Genomic DNA, 27,822 nt, shown 5'->3' on the forward strand with positions numbered 1-27,822 from the left:
ATATCATTGGAAAGCTTAGATTCCGCTTGTTCACATGATATGTGATATCATATGTATAGGTTTAGTTTAGTTGAACCTCATCTGTCAGGCATGACCTACCAGGTTGACACTTCAGCGTGAAAAATACTCAATAATACTCAAAGCATACCTGAAGCCGGGGAAATGCGGGGGGAATGATCCTGGGATGGCTTCTGAAGTAGCATCGTAAATGAGACAAAATTTAGAAAATTCCAGGCAGGGGGTGCTCTTGAACCCTCTCACCGTCTCTGAAAGCATAACCGTGGCTCAACAGGTAGATCTATAGATAGGCTATACTCATTTTTCAGGCATCTGACCGACCAGGTTGACACTTCAGCGTGAGAAATCGGGGGTGTGGATTGTGAGTGTGTGAAACTAATCAAATGCGTGTGTCTCACGGTCAATGCGTGAGAGTTGGCAGCTATGCTGTTTACAGCTCTTCGAGTCACGGTAAAATGTCATTTTTGGTACCTAGCTAATTTAGATACACCTATAGTGTGGGTGATTGGGTTTATTTAGGAATCCGCCGTCTTGGTTTGTATAGAAATGCATTTTAAGTGACAGGCCTACACGCAAGACGGCGGAAATACGGTGTTGCACCAAATTCTGTGACCTGTCGAATTTTGTGACTCTAGAGGGCGCTGTTTTATTGGAGTCTATGAATGTACTGAGCTGTACTGACACACTGATGAGGCAATTCTGTTATGTGTATAATTCTTCTAATAAACTTTGTACATTTTTGAAACATGGAACATTGTCTGGGTGTGGGTGTATTACTCCACAGGCCTGCATGTGTATCTTCCTCTCTATACTATCTCTATAGAGTACAGCTAAGGCCTACCCCACCACTCCAGCGAAGAGGTGGACTTCAGCTGGACAGGTCACATATGATGATAAGCCTACTGTCAAATTATGTTTGACAGTAGCCCACTATATTCACTATTACCCCACTATAACTCTGCAGAAATGGACTGATGTTGTACATTGTCATTGACATCAGCAAACACTTTATTTACATTATTGACAAACTTCTTGTCATTGTCCGTTAATTTACTTTTTGGCACCTCAAACTGATATACAAACTTAAGGAGGCAGTTAGTGACCTCCACAGCATTTTTTTTCTGCAGTTACAGTGACATAATTTGACAGTAGCCTATCAAAATATGTGATCTGTCCTGCTGAAGTCCATCTGTTCACAGGAGTGGTGAGGGGTAGGCTTTAGCTCTACTCTAGAATAATACACCCACACCCAGTCAATGTTCCATGTTTCAAAAATGTACAAAGTTTATTAGAAGAATTATACACATAACAGAATTGCCTCATCAGTGTGTCAGTACAGCTCAGTACATTCATAGACTCTAATAAAACAGCGCCCTCTAGAGTCACAAAATTCGACAGGTCACAGAATTTGGTGCAACAACGGGACCGACGGTAATAGGGGGAGTTCCGATAACTAAGTCATTCTATAAAGAGAGTAGTTTAACTGTAATTCAAGAAAAATGTCAATAAAGTATCTATCTATCTATCTATCTATAACAATGCACATTGTCTATAACCTCTCTTGAACTGGTGATGATTCATTCTTAAGCTGATCAAACACGTTTTACCCTCTTTTTGAAACTGTACAAAATGCAGCTTATGAAACCGAAACAAACTCACTACACTGGCGCCAATGCTTAAGAGTCTACACTGCCTTCCAGTAAATCACAGAACTGACTTTGGCACTAAATGGGACAAGACCCAATGACCTCTCAGGTGTATCAGCTACATACAATTAGATCACATCAGAAAAATCTGTTGCTAATAGCTACTGTTAGAACATGGTGAAGAAGCTTTTAGCTGCTATGCTGCTCTGCCTTTGAACCAATATTTAATGTTCTTTCTTTCTGCTTATTTGTAAAGCACTTTGGATTTCCTTGCCCTAATCTTGTTGCCTTTTTAATACAGCTGAGCTACATTTGGACCATCTTCATATTGTGGCTTTGGCCAGGTCTAATGCCTGTCAAGTGAGCACTGTCTCTTGTCTTGTATTCATGACTCACAAACAGGGTGGTGTTTACTGTGCAATGGAAAGTGTTTATGTACTAAAGTAACCTAATTTAAGTTTTCAAACCTCATTAGACACTCAGTCTTAAAAGGAAGCCGTTGGAGTGAAATGTAGTTACATTTCGGACTAACACAATTTCAAAGGGCTGAACACCAGGGTGTTCGTTCAGTGAGTGTATACGGGATCAAGCAATTATCTTACAAAGATTCTTAAATTGAAACTATTTTGTGTGTGTGTGTGTGTATGCTTGCTGAGCTATCTTTTGAACTCTTCAACATGGTGCATGGCAGGTCTCTCTAGTTTAAAGCCTAAACATTTCTTAAGAAGCCACTCTACTACTTTCCTGCACTACCACTTTCTATAGCAGTAATGGCTTGTTTGAAAACATAACTGAGACAGATTGTGCCCCATTCATGCAGTTTGAGGGAGTCACTTTTGTGCATGTTTAACACGTTATGTTGGTATTGCTCTGCAGCTATGTGTTTGTTCTAATTTAAATAATTTACCAATTAAATACCATTTAAATGTATTTAAAATAAAAATACTGTATTTCTGCAAATCACTTGGCACTGCATTACACTAAGCATTGCCAACCACAAAGAAACTAAGGTGAGTTGTAATGTGGATGGTTACATTATGAAAACACACGCAAAACATCTGCATTTTCTTTACCATGGAATTAAACAAATAAACCATAGGCTTTTGCAGTATCCATATGTCTACCTTTATATACTCATGAATTGAAGCTGAAATTGCCACTTAAACAAAAATAAATGCATGTCATAAAGACCACATCAATTCAAGTAATTCAACTTTGAACGTTTACTGTGAAGGAAAAAAAAACTTTTTTTATTGCAAGTGATCTGCAAGTTTACCTTGAATGACACACAAATTCTCCCTCAGTTGCTTAAATTGTGTGTGTAGTAAGCTACACTGGACATTAAATCCAGATTATACAACTCAAAACTCAAACTAAAATCATTTTGTTTAGCTCAAAGATTGCATACTTGAGCATAGCACTGTAGAATCTTTGGTTAGGATGTACTCATTCACACTTGTGCACTAAGTCAACTGTGAGTAACCAGGCACAAGACACCTTTAAAAGTGGACACTTACACGTGGGTCCCAAATGTGACTTCTCTTAATTTGCAAACAAGAAGGCTGGTTAAGGCTTACCTATCCAGCTCTGCCCAAGACCTCCAAGAGGAAGCTTGGTCTAAGCTGAGAGTTCAAGTGTTTAAGAGAATGATCTGCACTGATGGTTGACAGAACGTTGTTACTAATAAGTATCCAATCCATACTTAGCATCATGACATTGTCATAGACATTATCAGATGTTTGGATGAGCAAGGTCACAGTATTTTCTGCACACTACACCTTAAGAAAATTCTAAATAAATGTATGTTTGATAATTAATTAGATGTTCAGCCACTACACGAAGCATCCACCTATTATGCTCATGTAGCCTAATCAGTAAATGAGATTGACAGTGAAAATACGTACTATATAACATTTAATGTAAATTGGGTTTTACACATAATTTTAAGATTTTACCTGAATGGAATAATGCAATTCATTCATTCAGGTTAGAAGTCTTTCTGGAGTGGTAAAATTTGGAAGCAAGGTGCATCTTTTCAACTGTCAATGAAGATATTAAGTAACTTTTTTCCAAGTAAACTTTACAAGCAAACTGTTTCTACTCACAGCAGTCAATGGGTAGATTTTTGCAGATCTGACATTAAAATGTGCTTGATGCTTGTACTTATAATACTGGTGCAGTGCCCCCCTCTAGAGGAAAACATAATATCGCAGCTCAAAATGTGATGGTTTGCAAATGAGTACCCTGTACAACAAAAACTATTTCAAATCCTCCCCTAAGCTTTTAATGCAAAATAATACAAATAGATACAGTATAGCTTTATAAACTATACATTAAAAGTTTCTTTTTGAAAAAAAAAAAAAAAAAAAAAAAAAAAAAAAAAAAAATAAAAGAAGAAAAGTACCTATAATCATGAGGAATATGAAATAATTTTCCTCTACCTGATGGCTCAACTCAGCAGTTCAATGAGAAGTGATTGTTAGTGTTACAAAACAATTTCTTTAAAGAACACCAGTGCCCCCCCCCCCTCCCCAGGCAGATTGCTTATGTATAAAAAGACTTTTTGCTTCAGCATTAACTTCAAATGTGTACAGTACTTTGGGATTTGTAATATGTCAACCCAGGGCAAATGCTATCCTGCAACCCTATGGCAAAGCTTCACATGGCATACTTCTGAGTCCATTCCCTTGCTAGTCTGTTGTATCTGGAAGAGAAAAGGACAGTGTAAAACCAACAGTGTCAAGAAGAGGGATTGTCAGTCTTTGTTGTTGTATCTTCAATTATTTTTTAAAAATGTAAATAAAAACAGAATGAGATAATCTGCAAATCTCGTCAAACCTTATTTAGTTGCAAAACAGACATAGACAAAATATCAAATGTTGAAAAAGAGAACTTTTGACTATATCAAGCTCATTGAACATTTGATACCAGCAACATGTTTCTTTTTAACACATGTTGCTGGCAAGGCATCAAATTCAAAATGAACATACATTTTCCAAAAATCGAATTCCTCTGTTTTGACCATTTATATGTCGTCTTTGCACTATTTTATCTTAAATATAGGGTTTATACAATTTGCAACTCACAATCACATTTTACACAGCATCCCAACATTTTTGGAAACAGGGAGGTAGAATATTCTGCTGTCCACATGTATCTGCCTACCTGCCTGAACAGGTACACGTATTTCATCATCATCATAACATGATGACATAATAAACCACTTACTTGTCTTTGTCTGATTTGTAGATGTGAGCAATATCGGGTACTAAAGGGTCATCTGGGTTTGGGTCACATAACAGAGAACATATGGACAATAAAACTGAAAAAAAAAAAAAAAAAAAAAAAAGAAAAAGAAGAACCCGTGTCAAAGCAACAAAACAAATCTTCACTGGAGGTATACAAAACATACCATGGCAAAGTGCAGGGAAAACAGCTTATTTACATTAGTTTGGTCTTCCAGCCTTACATGACTGGTTTTATTAAGTAGAATTGTAGGAGTTATTTCTTAGCGGAAACACATTTTTGTGTGGTAAACACTAGTTTTCACCTACCTTTCGATACAGTGAGGGCAGGAGACCACTGTGATCTCAGGATGTCCAGACATATGCTACCATTGCTGTTTATGTTGGGATGGTATATTTTAGTTGTGAAGGCTAGCTGTTGAGAGAGTAGAACAAGTTCTGACATCTGACAAGGACACCTTTAACAACTACAACAATAATGGCTACAATATAAACCGCATCAGATTCAGAAGTAGGGCAATTTACTTCAGCTAATTTGATTTCATTTACTAATTGCACATGTAAAAAATGTACAAAACAAACCAAAAAGTAAAACAAAAAACAAACAAAAACATTCAAAAGAACAACAAAACCAGTGTTTTGTGGTTTCTGGTTTCTCAATAGGTGTAGTCCCCCTCACCTTTGGCGGTTTAAAGGGGTAGTCTGTAGGAAAGTGGATTGTGAGGAAGAACACACCACCCTGGTATGGACTGTCACCCTAACAGAAAGAAGAAAAAGAGTTTAGGTTGAGGAAACACAGGCGGAAGGAAGACCAGCAAATCAAAACAAATAACTAACACTACCCCTTCCCCAATAAATGATAAGTTACATGTTAGTTAATCAATTATCAACATTGATAAACTAATTAGAAGGGTTGATCAAGAACAAAGTTGAAGACTTACTGGGCCCATAATTGTTGCTTGCCAATGAAACACTGCAGAGAGAGAGAGAGAGAAATGAAATTGCAGTGGGAACTTACATAGATCTACAATACTTGTGATGTGTTTTTTCATCCATGTACTAGGCCTACGATCTAATAAATAATTTCCAAGTTTGACTTAAAGTTCATTCAACAGATCTCCACGCACACATTACAACCCAATAAGCTATTCATTTTTAAGTTGGGATTGCCATTGAACTGAATGTTGTAGAGTTTTAATATGCAATAACAATAAAGAATCTATCACATGTTTGATTATATGACCAGCACAGCCCTGATTATTCATCCAGATATAATGTTTGAATATATACTGGCAGCATAATCCAATCTTTGCACTGGTCAACTTCCTGGAAGTCACTAGTACCCTTTCCCTTTAACACAAAATCTCATTGAAGGAGTTTGGGGCAAACAGAAAGTCCCTAACATTTGGAAGCAGGATTACTAATTACTAGGGTGAATAGGCTCAAATGCTAACTAAATGTCCTTAAACAAATTGAAAGTGAAAGAGACTGTGGACTGTGAAGTGTACTGATAGAGGTGAAAACAAAACAAAACAAAAAGACAGCAGAGAAGTGCAAGGGAAACCTACAGTCCTCTCCCACAGGTCCAGCTGAACACTGCGATGGAGGGTCCCTCTGGAGGTCATGGAGTTCCTACGCAAACACAGGACACCAGAACGCATGTCAATTCGTGTCCACCGGTACAGCTGATAATGTTTTCAAAAGCCTCTCAAGCGGGTTAGACTTGATGAACTACACCCATGTTTTCTTGGAGAGACTCCAACGAATCTGTGTTACATCATCGACAGAAAAGGCTATGTGTGTAGAAGGCACTGATATTTCAAATGCCAAGTAATAAAGGCCTATCACAAACAACCATTTCTAACAAAACATATCTGTTTTAGTTTCAGTCAAACATTTACACCAATGTACCTGGTGGTATGTAAGATCCAAGTTATTATATTTCCTGTCTTTTTAAGCGTACCCAATAGCAGGTTCTCTAAAAATACACTGCTTTCTCGAAATCGTGGCAATTCTAGAAACCCCATAGTTTGGATCTGGCAGACACTGCTGAAATGACGTCTGACAAACAACGGCAACATTATCACAAACAAGAGAACAATGGCAACAGAGCGTTGCCGATTAAAGGACTACGTTACGTTTGTTAACACAAACAGGAAACACTGGCTGCTTATTTGAAATAAAAATATATAGAGACTATGTTTTATTTAAATGGTTTAACAAGTGTTAGCAAAAAGTTCGTGTCAACATTATCGATGAGATTCGTTATTTGCAATCACGTAAGTTAGCGCCAGACAGGGTTGAAGCGGTCAGTATTCAAGGATCTTTAGTAGCGTTAACGTTAGCACGTTCCAATGTACCTGGGTCAGCAAACTTGACAGCTTGTTAAGGTCTTTGACATTAAACGATAACAGTTTTGAAAATATTTAACGTCTACGTTAACGTTACTACCTAAGGTCTTTGTGAGGTTACTACCTATCGTTAACGTTAACGTTAGCCACCTTTAAAAGCAAATATAGCTTAGTGATCGCTATCGAGCGAGGAGACGTTGATGTTAACGTCACTTCGCTAACGTTAGCTAAGCATCCGTTAACTTCTAGCTTCTACCATGGCAAAATAGATAGTCACGCTACGCGACAAAGCAGTATCTCTGTTATAAGCACTTAAAACAACGATTAAAGAAAGTATCGTTGGCTGACCAGCTGGTTAATTTGCTACTACAGTTCATACGGGAAGTAACATTACAGCCCAAGCCTGTATGCTATCTACCTAACTATGATAGCCTCCTAGCTTGCGATGCTAACCATCTAACCTTACCGGTAGAAAAGACACCTAGCGTGACGGCTATCGCATCGTGGAGAAGACACTGAGAACTAGGAGGTTTTTATACAAGCTGTCAATATACTAAGTAGCATGAACGGTTCAAATCACGAGTGCTAGCTTGTTAGCCTCCCACAGCCTACCTTCTGTATTCTCTTCAGAGCCATAACAACTGTTCAACTCCCCTTCAGCAGTAGCAGTGACTTGTTATTATGCGACGTAAACTGGGCAATGACTGTCAACATTACAGCTTCCGAATTGTATCAAATTTAAAGTCTTGGAGGAACTTTTGTGAGAAGCTGATTTAGGATTGGCTGCGGATTGGGGTTCTGTTTTGGCCTGAAATTTAGTTTGAAAATCTTCTGAATAAATAGGCTAGTGAATTAATGAATAAATAAATAGCCTACAACAAAAATAAACTATCTTTATATTACTTTATCAAGCGACAAAAGGACGCTTTCTGACAACAAAACCTAGAATGTCTCTTTTACACTGGAAGAAGCCATAGTGAAAACATGGTTTGATTTGATGAATAAAAATGCTCTTAGTAGGCCTATTAGAGACACCCAGACAATTATATTAGTATTGCATACCTCTACATAATAAAGGTATGATCCATCATTTTCCTCCTAAAACACGTTCTCATTGCAATACTGCTGCCATGCTGTGTGTGGCCAAAGAAACTTTTTCTCTCAGTTCTGTCTCTGTAAATTGGAAACCAAGGTCATAGGCCAGCAAATCAAAAGTTTTATTCAGGAATTTTGAAGGGAAGGATTTCATTTGATTGTCTGTTGGACTCAAATTAAAATTCAACAACCTTTCACCAGAATAGCTTGCAGTGGTGGACGAAGACAACCTGGACAAAGTACACAAATCCTGTAGCCTACTTGAGTGAAAGTAGAGATACACATGGGCAAATGTTACTCCAGTAAAAGTAGAAGTCCTCTTTTTACATTTCCACTTGAGTGGAAATACAAAAGTACTTGCCTTCAAATGTACTTAAATATCGAAAGTAAATGTCCCGAAATGTATTATGACTAATACAGTTTAATTTACTATTGTTGAAATGATTCGGCACAGACATAGGCTCATTGAGCCTTTCTCCTTCATTCAAAGACAAACTGACAAACAAAAATCAACTGAGAATTGTTGTATGTAGAAAGACCTAAAAACAAACCAATATGATATCTTATCTTAGATACTTCAAAGTAACCACTTTTTGCTTTTTTGAAGGCTTTGCACGTTCGGACGAAATCAAGACGTTCCCTTTTGTGTTAGATAGTTAGATAGTGTCAGATTGTCTATCATTCTATCTGTCATTGTCTATCATTGTCTATCATCATTTGTTCGATGGTGTCATGAGGCTAGTTATGGTAACATCAATATTGTGGGGTCAACAAGGTACAGTAAATAGTGGATATAACAATAACATAGGTTAGGCAACACCATTATCTAAAGCCTAGCTCAGGTAACAGAAAATACACATGTATTTGGACAGTCTTTTTTCCAAAAGGAACTTCAGCTGTACTTCAGCTGTCACAATATGTAGTGGAGTAAAAAGTAAGATATTTGGTCTAGAAATGTACTGGAGTGAAGGTAAAAAGTTTAACAAAATGTAAATACTCAAGTAAAGTACAGATACACAAAAAAGCGTCTTAAGTACAGTAATTGAGTAAATGTATAAGTAATGTCCGCCACTGATAGCTTGCAGTAACTATAAGTAGCCTGGGTGAAGCCAGATGAACCTTGAATTTGCTCTGCAGGTCTGTCTGGAAAGGAGCCCATTGACACCCGCTTTCGAACTTCCGTTTTATTATTTCCACATGCCAGGCGCAACCAGCAGAGAAATTAAACTTAAATTTACGCATTTAAGTCTTACCAAATTGTTTCAGATGTTCAGCAAACATATTTTCCTTGTAAAAAAGATTTAAAATGCAGTTGTTTACTCAATTCCAAAGAAAATTCACATTGGGTTTTTGGTGAGTCAAAAATGGACATCAATGAGCTCCTTTCCAGACCAACCTGCAGAGCAAATTCAAATTTGCTGTATTCACCCAAGATCACCTCAGGTGAACATCATTTTTTTACCATCTTATTAACATGTCCATATGAGGTCTGCATTTTACTGGACATATCATGAGTGGAATAGCATCACATTTAGCCAAATCTGTGCAACGCTGCATGCTTTCAGTCAAAGGTGATGACTGAGGATTTCTGCTCTGGATCTATATTTCGACCAATCACAGCCCAGGTGGGCCAATTCAGGCATCAGTCCATTAGTGTGTCATAAAGCAGTAGGAGTTAGATCTTTGATCGACATAAGACGCATGGCACCGGAAGTGTGTTATACTGGAAATGTAGCAGGTTAGAATAGCGCACCTGTGGCTTTAAGGCCGTTCATTAGTAAATCAGTGGATACAGCTGGTTGGTTTCTTCATAAGTTGACTTGCACGTGGGTTAGGGATGCAGCAGAGGTGAGGCTGGTTTGTTTGGCTCTCAGCGCAGTCTCAGGAAGGCTGTGTGGTGGTCTTCCGGGTGGCAGCCGGTTTTGAGATTCTCTCACATACTGGAAGGCTCAATATTGATTGCTCGGCGTGGCGTCTAGTTTGTGTTGTGGGCTGTTTGCGTTTAAGGGCTTTGTGCCCCTGAGTTGTGTCCTGATCATTGTAACAGCAGACCCTCCTGTGGGCTGACAAATGTCTACCTCGCATTGTTCGTGGCCGTCCCCTCCAAACACTTTGGAGCTACAGTGTGTCGTCTAACCCTTCAATGTGGTTGTATGATGTTTATCGTCAGGGTCACCATCCTTTCCTTACTGCTGTTTTGCCTCTGTTTGTCTTTCGTCATTTATTTATGCGTCTATTGTCATTGTATCTTCTGATTTATTTGGTTAATAGTGTAAAAGTCTTTTGTTTTCATGTTCTGTTGTCTTCATGTAATTTCTTTTGCATTATTTTGGGAAGCTTGAAGTAGGCACATATGCAGGCCTAGTTAGGCCTGCCCGCTGTGTAATGCTACAGCCTAGTAGGCCTATTATTGATGCTGGGCTTCTCAGAGCAGTTGTGTATGTCTGTTGTCTATTTGAATTTGTCGTATGGATGGCCATCCACTCCCTTATTATGTGTATGTCTTTGATTTAGTCTCTATTTGTATTCATTGTGGTAACAGGGAAGTCAGTCGGCTCTATAAGCGTCAGACTGTGTCATCCGGGCCTACTGGTGTGATTACTTGGTTGTTGTCTATACTTTTCGTTGTCTGTTGTGGTTTGTTTTGCAGGAGTAGGGGATGCTGCATGGGAGGCTGGTCACCTGGTGTTGGTGGGAGTCTTTAGTTTGTAGTGCATGTGTGGGTTCACTGTGTGTTTCCAGTACTGTTCACCTGTGTGGGTTGCGGTGGTTGCTGTCTCCTATATCCACGTGTGATCCTGACATCCCTCTCTTCAGGATAGCCTGCCTCCCTACTGTATGGTAAGCCCCCTTCCTCCTGTCTAATATTGTCTTGTCATGTTTTTGTTACCTTCCCACCCTACAAAGTTGTACATTTTAATAATAAATTAATATTTTCTTAGTCTTGGGTTACAGCTATTCCCTTCCAGTCTAAGTTTCTCTTAATTTGTTCCCCATCCTCTGTGCTTAAATAAAAACATTTCATTTTGTGGAATTCTGTCTCAATTTTGTAACTTTGTGTGGACACACACACACACACAGACAGACAGACAGACAGAGCAAAGCAGGCCCAGTTCAGAGGAGGACACAGTTATTACACTCGGGTCCAGTAGGTCCGAATACCACATATGTAGCCTAATAGTTATGTGTAGGGGGAATGTAGGCCTACTGTGTGCAGTCATTGAAAATAAGGCCAATGAGTGAGTTTGAAGAAAAATAAATAGAATAAAGTTTATTTTAGCAAACATTGAAAACAGGTCCCATAGACTCGAACTTACAAGGGTTAAAATAGTGTCTATGTAGATTTTAAAACTTACTTCCAAAAATGTAGGCCTTTATGGGCCCAGTTGCAAAATTAAGACTTGGAAATGGATAGACAGAGGGACTGTTTCACTCACCCCTGGCGTGTTCTGCCAAAAGAAAACAAAAGTAACATTAGGCTTAAACCAATTGGTTTCCCATGTTTTAAGTTTTACAAGGACATGGCATCTTTTCTTAGTTTCTCAGTCATCGGTCTGAAAACTTAGACACTGGATTGGATATAGAGCTGGAAGGGAGGAGAGAGGGAAAGAGAGGTAGTTAACTTGACACGTAAAAACTTGAGTCCGCCAGTTTCTGGGTTTGGTAAAGAGCAGCGTAAAGGACAGGAGGTTGATTTAAGTCGGCACATGATTGTGAAGACCGTGGGCTGCACCAGGAAACGGTAAACAACCCCTCGGCATTTTATCATGATTCGCGAATTGGTTTTCTGGGGAAATGAGTAAAGTACTTCTGCGCGGCTAAAACTTGGGATTTATCAGCAATATCAGTTTGGAACACCGTGGCCGCAGGAATTGGTTGCACGCGCCATGGCCGCTCAGTGCGACACTTTGAGCGGATACTTGCAGCACTCGGATCCTGGTTCCAACAGTGAGCGGAGTACAGACTCACCCTTACCCCTCTCGGAGGATGACTCAAGTGGGCCACTTTCCCCGCCAGACCCGGAGTGGACCGAGGAGAGGTTCCGTGTGGACCGCAAGAAACTTGAGATCATGCTTCTAGGTAACTGTTAGCTTTCATCAGTAAATAGCCTACAATTATTAATTGGAGATATTTGCATTTGACCGTTTTCCTTTGTCTGGAGTCGTTCCTTCAAGTAGTCTAACAGAAAGTCCTGATGATGTGGCTCCTGAATGAAACACGTTGTTTCTACAATAGGCTACAACATTTAAGAATATATGTAATTTTTTTTTTGTATCAAGTCACACAGGCTATAGCCTAAACTTGTTGCCACTTAGACTCTGCGCCATGCCAATAATGACCTTACAGGCTATAGCATTTCAGATTGCCTCATGACAATTTCCCCCAAATTTATTCTAAAACTGTCACATGACCACATATTGACATCGGCTAATTTGAAATGTAGCCTAAATGTTACTTTTTAAAGCGACAAAATGTTAGGCTACTATGTTGGCAGTAAGAAGTAGCAGTGCTGTATATGTTACAATGTGTTTATCAGTTGGGCTGTGTCCATGTTTTGTTTTAGGCTAGGATATTGATACACTTGCCAGTTGTCAAGACTAACAAGCAAATGAGATAACCAGTGTTTCAGCCATTTCTTAGCACTGTGTAGTCTTCATGGGACATGTAATTGTGCCTGGCATGTCATGGTAGCTATAGTTTTTCCACGGATAGATGAAGTAGCACAGCTTGATCGGCAGAGGTCACGATTGAGCCCCGTTTTACCTGAATCCTGAAGTTCCTGTAATTAGACAGATTTTTTTTTAAAAGAGATCATCATCTCATACCTTCTAACACAGTTCTATTGTTTTGACTTTAGTCTGTTAAAATAACTTTTATTCACTCTTATTCACTGGTTCACTCGTATTCAAACAGACACAACCAAGATGTGAAGAATAATAGGGCTCCCATCATACCACTGACTTGTGAAAAGTCTGTGGAAAATGTCAATAGACCCTTTCAACAATAAAAACAAAAACAATGCCTGAACGTTCTATTTGGGCCCCAATCTACTTCCTCTGCATTAAGATAACATATGGAATGTTAAAAAGGAAGTCTTGTGGGGCCAACTATGATGCTGATATTGGAACTCTCTTGAAAGGATCCATAGAGAGATTTGAATACATGCTAAATCATCCTTGAGGTGATGGTTATTATGGGTCTGTCAATTGAAGTATGTATAGTTTTTAACCTTATGTGCAAAAGACAAGAATTATAACATTTTAAATTTAAATGAACCTTTCAGTTGTGGTATAAAAAACAGCTTGAGACCTCTACAGACCTGCTAGAAATCAGCCATGGTTGTTACTGTAGATTCTGTGATTCAGGTGAAAATGTTCAAATTGAGGGAATAATGGAGTATCCTTTACACTGAAATAATAGCCTATTGGTTGGTACAGCTGGTGTGAGCGTTCCATTGGTGGTTTTTAAGTATGTGGAATTGGTCATAGATAAGTATCCCCTGGGGTTTTCAGTCAGCCTTCTCAGTGCTGAACATTCCTCAAAGCTGCATGTAATCGTCGCCTTTTCCTGGAAAACCACACAAGCAAAGGCCATCTTCCAGGCCGTGTTTGCCACGTCACTGTGTCTGTGTGTCTGTGTGTGTGTGCACGTGTTTTGGTCCTTAGTCTAATGACAACTATAGCCCATTTTTGGCCATGGGTAAACTCTCCATCACATGGTTGTTTGTGGTGGCTGAACGGTAAGATGGTTAGACGGACATGCTACTGGTTAGTGGGCTTGTTTGCCCCTTTCTCCCCACTGCCAAATGGGATGCAAATGGGGATGAGTGACTGTTGCCAGTGAACCTTGAAACCGCACCAACACGGAGTCCCAGCATGAGCGAGCAGATCTTCATGGTCAGTGCACAGGGTGCCAGGTGGCGGAGGAGTTTGTGGAGGTTGCTTTCTCCCCTCTCTCATTACTGTAGGTATATATCAGCTGCTTAGCACCTCAGCTCCCTGTAGTTGCCTATGGTTTGCCAGGCAGTCTAACATCTGGATTTGTTTTGATTGGCTCAAGAGCTGCTGTTGACATGGATTGGTGCATTTGTGGGTGGACTAGTTCAGCAGAGGCTGATAATGGATCTTTTGTGTGTGTGTGTGTGTGTGTGTGTGTGTTTGTGTGTGTATGTGTTTCTTTCTTTCTCTCTCTCTCTCTCTCTCTCTCTCTCTCTCTCTCTCTCTCTCTTTCTCTCTGTGTATTCGTGTGTGTTTTCTCTGTGTGTGTGTGTGTGTGTGTATTTATATACTCTAAGTTTTATTGTACGTGACGGGCACATCTGGCCTCTTCTTCCTGTCCTGGAAGCTTGTGATGGGACGGACACAAGATGTGGTATTAAGTTAAGGTCACTGATCTTGTCCAATGATAACAGGTCTGTCTGTGGCCTGAACCTTACATATAAAGTAAAACTGTTCTTGCAATAAAAAGCCAAGTTTAAAAATTCAACATAATAAAAACATCAGGAATTTATCACCAGTTCTGATTGCCATCGTGACTATTAGAGCTACATTCTTGGGTGTTTTCGATTAGGAGTCATTTTTTTGTGTTGGCTACAGCTGTTTCTCCACTTGCTTTCCTGGCGGAATTGTGTGGGTCTGAGCTGATTCAGTTAGTCAGAGCTTCATCAGCTTTCAAAAGTCTTTCTGTGTCTGATTTACTCATATTCACGTACACACACTCTTTTAAATACACATACACCCACACACACAGAATGTAATGAAATCATTAAAAGGTCAACTGAAGAGCAGACAACTATTTTTGCTGACTCAAATCCGTAGCATATTACCCTGGAAATCCAGAGTTCTCGCAAGAGCACAATTGAATTGTCTCTGCGAGACACTCTGGCAATGAGCAATGATGCACGTTACTTTTACCCCGATATCTCGGAGAACCAGCTAAACTGATGAAGACAGCGCTGCAACGTTGGAGGACAGTAGCCTACACATGGTCTAGTGTTATCCAATTGCGTGCAGTGATATTTTTAAATGCATGCTTGTTGCCGCCCCTCGAGTTGGGCCATGTTCGTGGCCAGACCCTTAATCTTTCTAGATTACCAGGGTCTGGATTTTCCAGGCTAGTAGCATATACTGGTGGTGACAGAATTCCTTTTGGTTGTATTAAACATCAGTGAAGTTTGTGCTAAGTCAAGAGACTCTATGATATGTTGCCTATTAGACGTACAAAACATTAGATTAATGTCCATCACTAAATGTTTCATTTGTATACAGATCAGTAGACTAGAGTGCTGTTTTGAATTTATTTCTGTAAAAATAGCCATCATTTCTGCAGCATACCCCATAGTCCCATACTCATGGACAATATCTGAACAAGATGGAGCTCTAAGTGGATGCCAGTCAGATGACCAGTAAGGAACAGGGGTCCTGTGATCTGCTTAGACTGAGACAACATGCCAGCACTTCAAAGCTGTTATAGTGATAAAGGATGAAGTTGTGTTTACATTTAGTCCTTACAGATAGTAACGTCTGGCCCAATGTGTGGCAGATTACCCTCATTCACACACTCTCATGGATTGTTGCTATAGAAACACAGATGTGGAAGTGTTTCTGTGTATGTGCATTAGGGAGAGAAATATATCATATAGACTTATTTAGTGTTTTTGTCAACGTCAAACCATCAGGGTGATTATATATTTTAATTCAACAGCAGGATTCGCCGATGCTGTGTTAGGCAAGCCAAATAAGGATGCCAGTTTTTTTTCTTAAATGGAGGAACTGTGTAGAATGTCTTCACCAATAAATTCTTGAAATGTTTTTTCAAAATATCTGTGTATTTACTGTATGTGTGTTTAAGTGAGACTGTGTAGAGGAGGCTGGTGCAAAGAAAAGTTAGCACAAGGAGGAGACATCTGTTCTGTCATCGTGGGGATGTCTTGTCTGCCGTATGACGCTATGCTGTGTGGCACCTCTGGCTCAGGGGAGCCAGCAGCTCAGAGGAAGGAAACAGAAAGAGGGAGAGAGAGGGGGAAGAGAGAGGGGGAAGAGAGAGGGGGAAGAGAGAGAGGGAAGAGAGAGAGGGAAGAGAGAAGGAGGAAAGAGAGAGCTTGCCACACGCTTAGCTGCTTACACCACACATTCCTCTGGGTCGAGAGTACCAACAGGCTTTCTCCTATGTGTGTGTGTGTGTGTGTGTGTGTGAGAGAGAGAGAAAATGGAGGAAGAGAGATGAAGGGAACCCTGGTCCTTATGAGACTGGGGGTAGGAGAAAGATGGATTGACTGTTTGAAAGCTTGTGTGTGTGTAATTGCACAGGCACACATATGTTACAGAAGTGCATGACCCACTTCTGGTTGTAAAGTGGAGAAATTAATACCTGTTATTATACCCCGAGTTTATTTTTATACGCTGTCTTGGTACCCCTCTCAAAGTGCACATTTACATTTTGGCTGGTTTTGCGGTTTGCCATTTCTATGTTTTGTTTCTGAGTAAGTGTGTGTGTAGGCTATATTCACTGTATATACACACTGCCCATGCATGCTCATTTTTAGAGGTTTCTCCCTCGCTTTATCCATTTCTTTTCACATGCTTTAGCTTTTTAATTGTAGAGTGTGTTTTGTTGTTAACTTGCACCATAGATCAGCTGCATGTTTTCTTAATTTACCATGTCATGCACATAGTAATGGCACTTGTTTTTTTCCATGCAAGCTGCGTGCTACCCTGATATCAGTGACCTTGTATCGAGGCCCTAGGTGTTTTCACAGGAATATGAAGGCACATAGTACGACTGGAAGCAAAAACCAAAGCACACAAACCCTCACTGTGCTTGTTTTGGTTTGGATTTCATGACGAGATTGTGTGTGTGTGTGTGTTGAGGGGGGTTGTTATTAACAAGCGTAATCCAATTAAAGCCCATTTCCCATCAGCCAAGCATGACTTCCACTCCTGTGTGATGATGGGACGTTCTGATGGAAGATCTGGGAAGGGAACGAGTCTTTCTTGTCCGCACAGGATGTTTGTGTTTGAAAGTCGCGGATGTTAGCAGTGACTCGGTGTCTGGAGTGGGCCCATTATCTGGTGCAGTGTGAACCAAAGGGGAAATTCTATCCAGGTTTCAACGTCCGTGGTTTTAGATGTCTTAATGTAACATGCCTGTTGTGCAGAGGAAAATAATAGAACCTTTTTCTCTCATGCAGGCTTCCCTCTGTGTGTGTGTCTCTCTCTGTGTGTGTGTGTATTGTATTGTGTGTGTGTGTATATATATAGAGAGAGAGAGAGAGAGAGAGAGAGAGAGAGAGAGAGAGAGAGAGAGAGAGAGAGAGAGAGAGAGAGAGAGAGAGAGAGAGAGAGAGAGAGAGAGAGAGAGAGAGAGAGAGAGAGAGAGAGAGAGAGAGAGATTGTAAAAATTGTAAAAATAAGATCTTTCAGTAATAAATTTAGTGCACCTGTTGTGTGTCTGCACCTAGGGACATTTTATGAACCACTAAAGCTAAGATAAAGCCTGATTAATGGTTTCCGGTGTGGGTGTTATCTCTTGTCATAAATGAAGGCACCAGGGGGGTATTCCAAGTATGTGGTTTAGTTATAAACCTGGGTAAGTTAACTCCGAGTAAGTGGTAAACCTCCTACAACAAGAGCCCTATGACATTGTTTGTTAGGCAAATGAAGCCATACAGCTGTTCTATTAGGAGGTTTACCACTTACTCTGAGTTAACTTACCCAGGTTTGTCACTAAACCATGTACTTGGAATACCCCCCTGGACTGCTTGTGAGGTTGTTATATTTTTTTGTCTTCAAGTTGTCTTAGATGTTTGTAGTTGACCTTTTACCCTTAAAATGAAGAAAGGTATATTTGAGTCAATCCCGTTTTTACAAGAGAACAGAGTAGTATATTCAGTCTGATCTGTGTCTGCTGCGACAGGGTTGTGAGTTCACACTGGCCCTGGACCAAGCAAGTACATTAGGCTTCTTCAGATGACTGCCACATTAATGCTACAGACTCAACACAGCGGACGACCCAGTGGCTCAGATCGCAAATGTGTGTTTGATTTGATTACTGTGTGAGAGTGCAGCCTCTGCGTCTGTGTCAGTAATGAACTGTGATTATGAGTGGTTAAAGGCGAGATGGAGAGAAAAAGAAAGGGAAAGAAAGAAAGGGAAAGCCATTGAAGGAAGGCGATAACACGTTAGATTGGTATATATACACAAGGCTGCCAGTCCTGTCGGCTTCTTAATGTCTGCAGCTGTCTGTCTTTTCTCCCCGCAAAGCTGGCTTAGACAACTTTTCCCAAAGATCTGGGCAGAGTTGCCAGAATGCCGAAGCTCTCACCGAGAGTGGGAGCGAGAAATGAGGTCAGTGCAGCAGGATCTGGCGTTGCTTGAACCCCCTGGCTGCTGGACAGGGGTAAGAGGATGCCCACAGGAGCGTTTGGGGGAGCCTGTGAAATACATCTTCTGCATAACTAACTTCTCCTGAGTACAGTACCGCTACTCTTAAGTTTGTGTGTGCAGTGCTGCTGTTGTGTGACTGATAATCCTTCTCTCTACACTCTACACTTACTGGTAATTATTGGGGGCCAAGCAGCGAAGCTGCAGGGCAACCCTTAGTGATTCTATCTTTTCTTCCCTATTATTATTACGCTTCCGCCATTGAAGTCTATGGCAGCCTATAGAACCGACTGGTGAAAAGTTGTGAAATTTGGTACACTGATTGGGGACAGGCCAATAATTAATTGCATCAAGTTTCATGCCGGCACCTCCAGCGCTCTAGCGCCACCAACAGGCCAAATTTGGACGTGCGTTCACGCACGTAACTTTTGACTCGTATGCCCAATTGCCAAAAATGAGGTATCTTTGGAATCCTTGGACCAAGCCGAGTTCAACGCACCCTATGACGTCAATTTCCGCCATGATGGATTTTCCGCCATTTTGGATTTTCTAAAAAACCTTTAAAAAGTTTCACGCCTCACATAGTTTGTCCGATTTTCAAGAAACTTGCCACATAACACCTTCAGACCAAGCCGCACAAAAGTTATCAATTTTCATCTTCGGAACTAAAACTGTTTGCCCGTAACAGCCAAGCGAAATATCTTGGTGAAACGCCAAACAGGAAGTGAGCTCATATCTCAGCAACCCTTTCATCTGTCATAACCAAACTTAGTACATGGACTTATAACCCCATCAGTAGGACACTCAAAAAATCTGGTGACCTTTGACCTCTAGGGGGTGCTGTAATTAAGAAATATGCCTATTGGCCTGTAGCTGCTGTTTTGCTTAGAATTAAAACGCACTAGTGGTGTCTGACAATACTGTGGAAGGTCCTTAGGCCGACCCAAGCCAACTTGTGATGTCATCGTAATTGATTCGGCCGCCATATTGGATTTAATCAAAAACATGAATAAGTATTCGCAAGTCACAAATTTCAGCTGATCCTCACCAAAATTGGCAGAGACCATTTTCAGACCATGCCGTATAAGTGTATTTTTTTCTGGAACAATTGACAGAAGCGTTTGCCTGTAACAGCCAATCAAAATTTGCGGCGAAGCCGCCAAATAGGAAGTGAGCTCATATCTCAGCAATGCTTTCATGTATCAAAACCAAACTTAGTACATGGTCCTCAGGACCCACCAGGAGGACGCTCAAGAAATTTGGTGACCTTTGACCTCTAGGGGGCTCTGTAATTAGCAAAAATGTATTTTGGCCTGTAGTTGCTGCATTCTTCTGCAATGGAGGTCAATGGCAGCCCTTAGAACCGTCTGGTTCATCCTGATGATGCACAAATAAGTTGGTGAACTTTGACCTCTATGGGGGCATTGAAATTACAGCAAGCATGATCATATCTCAATCGATCTTTTATTTTTGATGTGAAACTGAGTTCCATCCAGTTCATTCTAATGCGTGCGTGCAAGGGTGGGGCGGGGTGGGACGGGCAGGGGCGATTGCGGCGGTGAATTGGCTGGGTGAGGGGGCGGCGACACTCAGCCCTGGTTCAGCCCCACAAAATCAGTTATGTTTTGATGTGAAACTTGACCTTGTAACTCAGCCAATCTTGGATTGTTTGACATGGAACTTGCTGTGACTGCTTAATGCTATTTGCCTGATGCCACGGCATTGAGTTTCATGCCAAATCTGGACTGCTGAACCCTCTGCTTGGCCCCCACATTGCTGCTTGCAGCTATATTTCCAATTGGTTTTCCAGCATCTGTGATAATGCACATGATTTTGACAGGAAGAGTGTAGAGATGTACAATCGCTTCAGACAAAGGGGCTACTCCTCTAAAGCTTTAGACATAGCCCTGGAGAGGGCCAGCTCGATTGAACGAAACTCTCTGCTCTTTAGGAGGCCTACTTCTGCTAAAAATGATAGGGTTTTCTTCTCGACGCGCTACAGCACAGACGCGTATTCCATACGCAATGTAATTAAAAAGAATTTGAATCTCCTAAAATGTGATGACTCGTTGAATAATATCTTCGAAGAGCCCCCTATTTTCTCCTTCAGAAGAGCACCTTCATTGGGTGATAGACTGGTGCGCAGTTACTTGCCAGCTAAGGAGAAATCCACTTGGTTACATTTAATTGTGGGCATTGCAAAATTTGTCATTTGGTATCTTAAGTCTAAAGGGTTCACCCACCCGGTAACACTACACACATTTGTTACTAACCACATTTGACGTTTATATTTTACAATGTTCTCTATGCGACGCTTTCTATGTGGGGCGCACAAAAACACGGCTACAGGACCGCTTAGCTGAGCACAGATATGCCGCAAAAACAGGAAATTGTGACTATGCAATGACTAAACACTTCAAAGAGACGCATAAAGATAAAACCATTGTATTTACTGCCATAGGAATTTATCATGTGCCTTTTACGTCTAGGAGAGGTGATGGACAAAAAATATTAAACCAAAAAGAAAGTCGTTGGATATACAAACTGAATGCTATGACAGCCCCGGGATTGAATGACTCTATTGAAATGTTGGCTTTCTTGTAGATGCGATGAGCCATGTTTTTGTGATTATTTATCTATTTTTATTATATTACTATGTTGATGAATTGATATGGACCCCACCCAGTGCCTGCTTGTATGTATATGTGATAAAGTGTTAAGGTCTAGACCTGATTGTAGGCTAATTATCTAACTCCGCCCACGTCAGCTGGTGTTAGTCGAACAGCAGCTGATTTATCTTACCTGTCTGAACACCTTGCCTGTAATGGATTTTGCCCTGATGAAGGCCTAGCCAAGGCCGAAACATGTTGGCAATTTTAGCATGATCAACGATCTATTAAAGCATCTTTTTTTTAAGAGTGACTTTTACATATATTTTTTCTACCAAAGAGCACCTTCACAAATACTTTAAATTACCAATAGTATTACGCCGCAGCCCTCCAAACTCATTCCATGGTTTTCCAGCATTTGTTATTGTTACGCTAGTCCTAGTCATTATACTATTCCATATGGAAAAGGACTGTAAGATTTATATAATGCTCATTTCTATATCCTATTGACATAAAGGTAGGTCATATGTTATACAGTATGTTATTGGATATGGAAGGATCCCTAATTTTATGACAACAATCCCCTTTCATATGCAGTAACATAGATTAAAAAAAATATATGACTGTCTTTATGATTCCTATGTGTTTTTTTACATGCTTTTCCATGTAGCATATATTTTTGTCAGTTTAAATGTTTTTCACATTCTTCACAAGTTAGTGTGTAACTATTATCCTCCCTGACATCTTATTTTTTGCTTGTAAAGTGCACTTCTGAAATCACGTAAGCAATAAAATATTAAACTGACATTAATCATTTCTAACATCCAGTGGTAAATCTTAAAAGTTTCAGTTAAACTGGTGTCTGCAAGGAAATCAGATTTTTTTCAGATATCAATTTTTACCAATTGCAACATGTGTGTTCTCTTGGAGTTTCTCAATACTGGCGTGTCTAACATTTCTTTCTCTCTGGAGCTGAGATTGGAAGTGCACTGTCCTGATCTAACCCACTCTCCACGGGTTGCACCTTTCCTGTGATGATTTGGAACAGTGTCTACTTCTTTTCATGGACAAATCATGAGATGAATGGCTAAATCTTACCTGGAACATTCCAGAGATTATGTGACCTTGTATTCTCTAGTGTGCAACGTATACACAATAAAACTTCTTCAAGCACTGACTGCCAAATCCATTGGGCTTTAGTTACCTTCTGATGGTTATCATGTAAATGTATGCTGACAGAACAAGTCAGTTACCTCTCTGGACTACGCAAGCTCTGTTAACAGCAGGAGCAACAGACATGCACATTGCAGCTTGAGATTCTTTCCTATGTGTCAGGAAGACTTCCTGCAGCAAACAACATACATATGAGTGGCCACATGAGTAGGCCAGTCAGTCCAGTACTATAGCTTTTACAGTCTCAGCTGTTTGCATCATTAACTCAACAGGATATTGAAAGAGCACTTCAGGGATAGCCTACTGGCTTATGCCAGCGCCATTGGCTGCTGTTTTAGCTGGAGCTTGTCTCCTGGGGACCTCTAATCTGAAGAGATTGTCAAACAGGAGCCAGCCAGTGGCTCTTTGCTGAGAACTGGTGTTAGGAGACCACAGCAGAGAGCCAATTATACTGCTTAGTAACGCCACAGTATTCATGTAGAAAGCTTGCCATCCTGGCTAGCACACCGCCATATCGATTACTATCCTCAAGCACCATGGGTTTGCTATTGGCTTGTAGGATATGTCAACATAGTTTGTGATTGAAAACTTGCCATCTCACTTAATGAAGGCTGTGATTGTTGTGTTTACTGCATCATGCGGTAGTTGATTATTAGGATATGGATGTGCATGTGCGTATTAATCAAGCGATCCCTTTCTTTACGTTGTTGCCAAGTGTACGTGTAAGTTGTTGCCAAGTTGCATCTAACAGTTGAAATAAAGTTAAATGAAAGCATGAGCGTTCTGTAGGTTTATACAAACCAAGGTCACTGTAAAAAAATTATATTGATGTATATTTATATATAAAATGTATATTGATTCAGATTTTAATGCAGCATATTGCCGCCATATTCGGTCCGGAACTTGTGTTTGATTGCCGACTCTGTTTCCAATCTGTCCTTTGGCAGGCACACGCATACCAGGATGGGCGATATCGGACTTTGGGTTGATTTACAGTCACAGTGATTTAGGATTTTGGATTTGTTTTGGTTTGGTCAAGTCAAGTTTATTTATATAGCGCATTTCATACACAGAGGTCATTCAATGTGCTTTACATAAACAAAACCAAACAATAATAACAAATAAAAGCACAGAAGGGCAATATAGTCAAAGCGGATTCAGAATTTGTAACTCAGCGCATTAAGCAGAAAGCATATGAAAGCAGTTTGATCTTAAGTCTAGATTTAAAACTGGCTACAGTTGAGGCCTTTTTGATGTCATCCGAAAGTTGGTTCCAGAGCTGAGCCGCATGGCAGCTAGAAGCTGCTTCACCATGTTTAGCTCTAACAGTAGGTTTTACTAACAGGGTCAACCGCTCTGACCTCCACAGTTAAATTCCCCTTTTCACCACTGGCGATATGAGCTCAGAGTCTTTCTTACACACATGGCTCACGTGAAGGGATTGTTAGGCAGCCGTGACCTACGGGTTAGTGCTTCGGACTTGTAAACGGAGGGTTGCCGGTTCGAACCCCGGCCAGTAGGCACGGCTGAAGTGCCCTTGAGCAAGGCACCTAACCCCTCACTGCTCCCCGAGTGCCGCTGTTGTTGCAGGCAGCTCACTGCGCCGGGATTAGTGTGTGCTTCACCTCACTGTGTGCTTAGTGTGTTTCACTAATTCACGGATTGGGATAAATGCAGAGACCAAATTTCCCTCACAGGATCAAAACAGTATATATACTTATACTTATACTTATACTTATATATATACTCATCATTGTCCTCTCTTCTTATTTCCGACTAGCAGCTCTGTGGCTGAGCTGAGCTGAGTGTAAAACAGTGTTGAGTGTTTTCTCATTTTTCAAACAGTTTCATCATCCTTTACTGTAGTTTGACCTATACACTGACAAGCGGAACAGGCTTGACCCCAGTTAAATGTAAAGGTCTCACCAGAAGCCTGTGGTTTCCTGACTGCCTCTTCTGACCAAATAATGTGGTCTCACTTGCTTCTCAGCACATGGCAAGGTCCAGCTATGGTTGGCGCCAAGGCTGACATTTTGAGATGTCCCAAAGTGAGTTTTGCACTGTTCAATAGCTAGACGCTCCCATCTGGTAGCTTCTCATTTTTTCTATTGTGACAAAAAATATCCCTTTTGACAAATCAATTGAATGAAGACTGGAGTACTACACACACACACACACACACACACACACACACACACACACACATTAAAACTTCCCATTTTACCATGTTATTGTTCCTCCACCATGGAGCAGAGAATAAAAGTTATTAAATTTATGGGGCACATTACTTCCTGTACATGGTGTATGCAGTCCATGGACATCTGTACTTGTGTGTGTGTGTGTGTGTGTGTGTGTGTGTGTGTGTGTATTCCTCCCCACTCGTCAAACACGTGGGACCGCTTAGTGCCTGCAGTGCCCTCCAGGCTTTGGCAGTCTGTCTGAGATTTATCCACAGCAGCCGAGGAACAAGCGCAGACTTTTTTTAATGGGCCTATCACACACTCACACCTCTCGCACGGCGTGCTAATCACAGCACAACCATGATGGCCGCCGCCTTCTCACACAAACATAGCTCAGCGCCTGTGTCTCTCTCCCCTGGACGTTGGTGGTCGGTTACAGTTCACCACTTATCTTGTAGTGAATTTATTGAGGTATATGAACAATATATATGTCTGTGTGCGCGATAACGTCTCAGGTTGCGCATGCAGCTTAAAAGGAGTTTGGGCAAACCGCCCAGGTAAACTCGGCAGGCATTCTCAGCAGATGGCTGAAAGTTTGAGCGTTTGGAATGGCGTTTGGTCATTTATAATGTGTGTGTGTGTGTGTGTGTGTGTGTGTAGCCCAGGAGGGGCTGGGGGTTATACATGGATGATCTCGTAAAGTGATATTTGGCAAAATATATGAACTAATATCTTTCAAAATGCACTCTACCCCTCAGTGTAGTGCTTCAGTGCTCTGATTGACAGGCTCAGCACACACATTTCATGTACAACCAAAAAAGTCAAACATAAATGCCCACTGTGCCATGTTCTGGTAATTCTTTACATGGACAGTTCTGTTAAAAGGAACACACTGCCCAGGAATTGGGACTGTACTGCCTTCTTATGCGTTTGCTGAGACTCCCTCCCTCTTAAATAAGGAATGCTGTGTTGACATTGCTGATACTCACTGATGAAAACATCAGAGCTCAACTTTCATGTTTTCAAGAAGAGAGGTGAGGAGATATCAAGCTCCAGGGGAGGATTCGATGTCAAACATTTTTATCGGTTAATCTCCATTATTTCTTTACCCTTGCCAACATTGCAATTTGTAGGACATTTGTGTGCATTTTTCTTCATATCTGGCTTATTATCCACGTCATCACAACTTTATCAAGAAGTCTCAGTTGCTTAGCTGGTGTGTGTGTGCAATCACATTTTTTATGACCTTTTCATAATGGTGGACTGTGTCTCGATCTTTTAACAGCTGCCAGTGAAGGGAGGATTAATGGAGGTGAAGACTTCTTTCAGAAGGTGAGTTTGTGCGTGTGTGTGTGCGTGTGTGTGAGTAAGTGTTAGTGCTGCAACAATTAATCGAATAATCATTTAGTTACAAACTATAAAATTAATACCTAAAATGGTTTTACTCTCTGATTTCAGCTTTACTTCCACCTCTATAACTAAATATTTTTGGGGTGTGTGTGTGTGATTTCTTAAGTAGATAGGACCCTAGTTGGCCGCTTGTCTGTATCCAGCCCTGAGCCTAATTAGAGCAGAAACAACAGTGCTGTACTGTGCTGCAGACATTTACTTTTTACATTTCACATGGGAATTAGGTCACTGCACCGGCATGCCATACAGAACACGCACATCTAGCTCTGTGGAACCACACCTGTTTGTCCATAGTCTAAACTTTGCAGAGTCCCCTTACATAAAGTGTGTCTGTGTCTGTGTCTGTGTCTGTGAGTAAGTGTGAAAGAGAGAATGCATGCATGCTCAGTTCTAATGATTTGGACATCGGGAGTTTACTGTCATCACTTAGTCCTGAAATGCTATATGAACTCCTACATGAAAGGCAGCAATGCGACTGGGGTGGTGGAATATTTAGGGATTGTTATGGGGACATGGCACGAATGTGCATAACTCATACTCATAGTACCTAAATAAAATGTCAGATGTTTGACAAGGTGTGGACTAACACCCAGAGGGTATGGACAAGACTCTTTCTTTTTGACAAATGTTCCAAAGGGCCCTGAGTATGTAGGCTCCTTCTTGCTTGTTTTAGATACTTTTCCAGCAGCCCGATGTTCCATCATTCAAAATGGAAGTCTACAGTGTTGACACAGTTGCTGGCACGGGAGTGGACATAGTAGCTAGGAGATCTACATAGAACACACACATGGAATTTGCCTAAAGTTTTACAGATGTACAGTACAGTTTAATCCGTCGGCATACTTATGATGGCATATGATATCTTGGTCACACACACACACACACATACACACAGAGAGAGAGAGAGAGAGAGAGAGAGAGAGAGAGAGAGAGGCAGGCAGGCGGATAGACACTCTTCCTCTCACACACACACACACTCATACAGAGGCAAACACACAGCACCGCAGGCTGAAGTGATCTGGCCATAATGTCTTTGTTTTGGGCTCCATAGAGTATGTGGGGGTGTATCCCAGAACACTGTGCTTCTTCAAACAGCGCTCCCAGTGTCTCACTTACTGTCTGCGTGTCTTCCGCTCTGGCCAGTGATGTCACCAACCTCCCTCCCCTCCCTGCTACTCTCTCCCTCTCTCCTCTTCTCCTTTTCTCCTTCCTCTGTGTAATTCCCTGTCTGTTTTTTTTTTTAATCTGTCAGTCTTCATCTAACAACACAAACACTCTTGTGTCTTGTTTACTCTTCTCCATCTTTCTTAGTTCCTTCTGTTTCTCTCTCTTGCTGTTTCTGGCATCCTGGCACTACTGGGTAGACTGGATAGTTGGATAGAGGGCCTCTCTGTGGTGTACATTGTTTGTGTGTGTGTGTGTGCTGTGCGGGTGCACGTGGCCAAGCTCTCAGCTGCACACCAGTAAACAAGTCGGTGGAGTTTAAAAGCAGTCGGGATATAAAATGCGCCATGGGTGAACACAAGTCTGCAAAGCGATCGTTTTGTTGCCAGCTCCTTTTCACTTCAGCAGGTGTGGGAGAGCACAGCAGCCATATCATGTGCCATTCAGATAGCCCACAGACGGAGAGATGGGGACGAGAAGACAGAGGGAGGGAGAGATGGAGGGGAGAAGGAAAGAAAGAGGGATGGAGAGAGGAAGAGATGGAGAGGA

At 41.0% G+C, this 27,822-nt stretch overlaps 2 protein-coding genes across 2 annotated transcripts in view; one reads left to right on the plus strand and one right to left on the minus strand.

Moving 5' to 3' along the window:
• Positions 1-4,192: 4,192 nt before the first annotated feature.
• Positions 4,193-7,977, minus strand: ube2d3 (ubiquitin-conjugating enzyme E2D 3). The gene is made up of 7 exons (XM_048269566.1): positions 7,873-7,977; positions 6,478-6,541; positions 5,851-5,882; positions 5,589-5,666; positions 5,219-5,324; positions 4,893-4,986; positions 4,193-4,368 (listed from the first exon to the last, which is right to left on the minus strand). The coding sequence occupies exons 1-7, from the start codon at positions 7,894-7,896 to the stop codon at positions 4,323-4,325; spliced, it is 444 nt and encodes a 147-aa protein (XP_048125523.1). The 5' UTR covers positions 7,897-7,977; the 3' UTR covers positions 4,193-4,322.
• Positions 7,978-12,028: 4,051 nt separating this feature from the next.
• The window catches only part of LOC125311273 (protein bicaudal C homolog 1-B-like), a 52,310-nt gene continuing 36,516 nt past the window's right edge, over positions 12,029-27,822 (plus strand). The window contains 2 exon segments of the mRNA XM_048269170.1: positions 12,029-12,435; positions 25,985-26,031. Coding sequence (XP_048125127.1) covers positions 12,243-12,435; positions 25,985-26,031 — 240 coding nt within the window. The 5' untranslated portion in view covers positions 12,029-12,242.

The sequence above is a fragment of the Alosa alosa genome, chromosome 18, assembly GCF_017589495.1.
Source record: "Alosa alosa isolate M-15738 ecotype Scorff River chromosome 18, AALO_Geno_1.1, whole genome shotgun sequence".
NCBI classification, from domain to species: Eukaryota; Metazoa; Chordata; class Actinopteri; order Clupeiformes; family Clupeidae; genus Alosa; species Alosa alosa.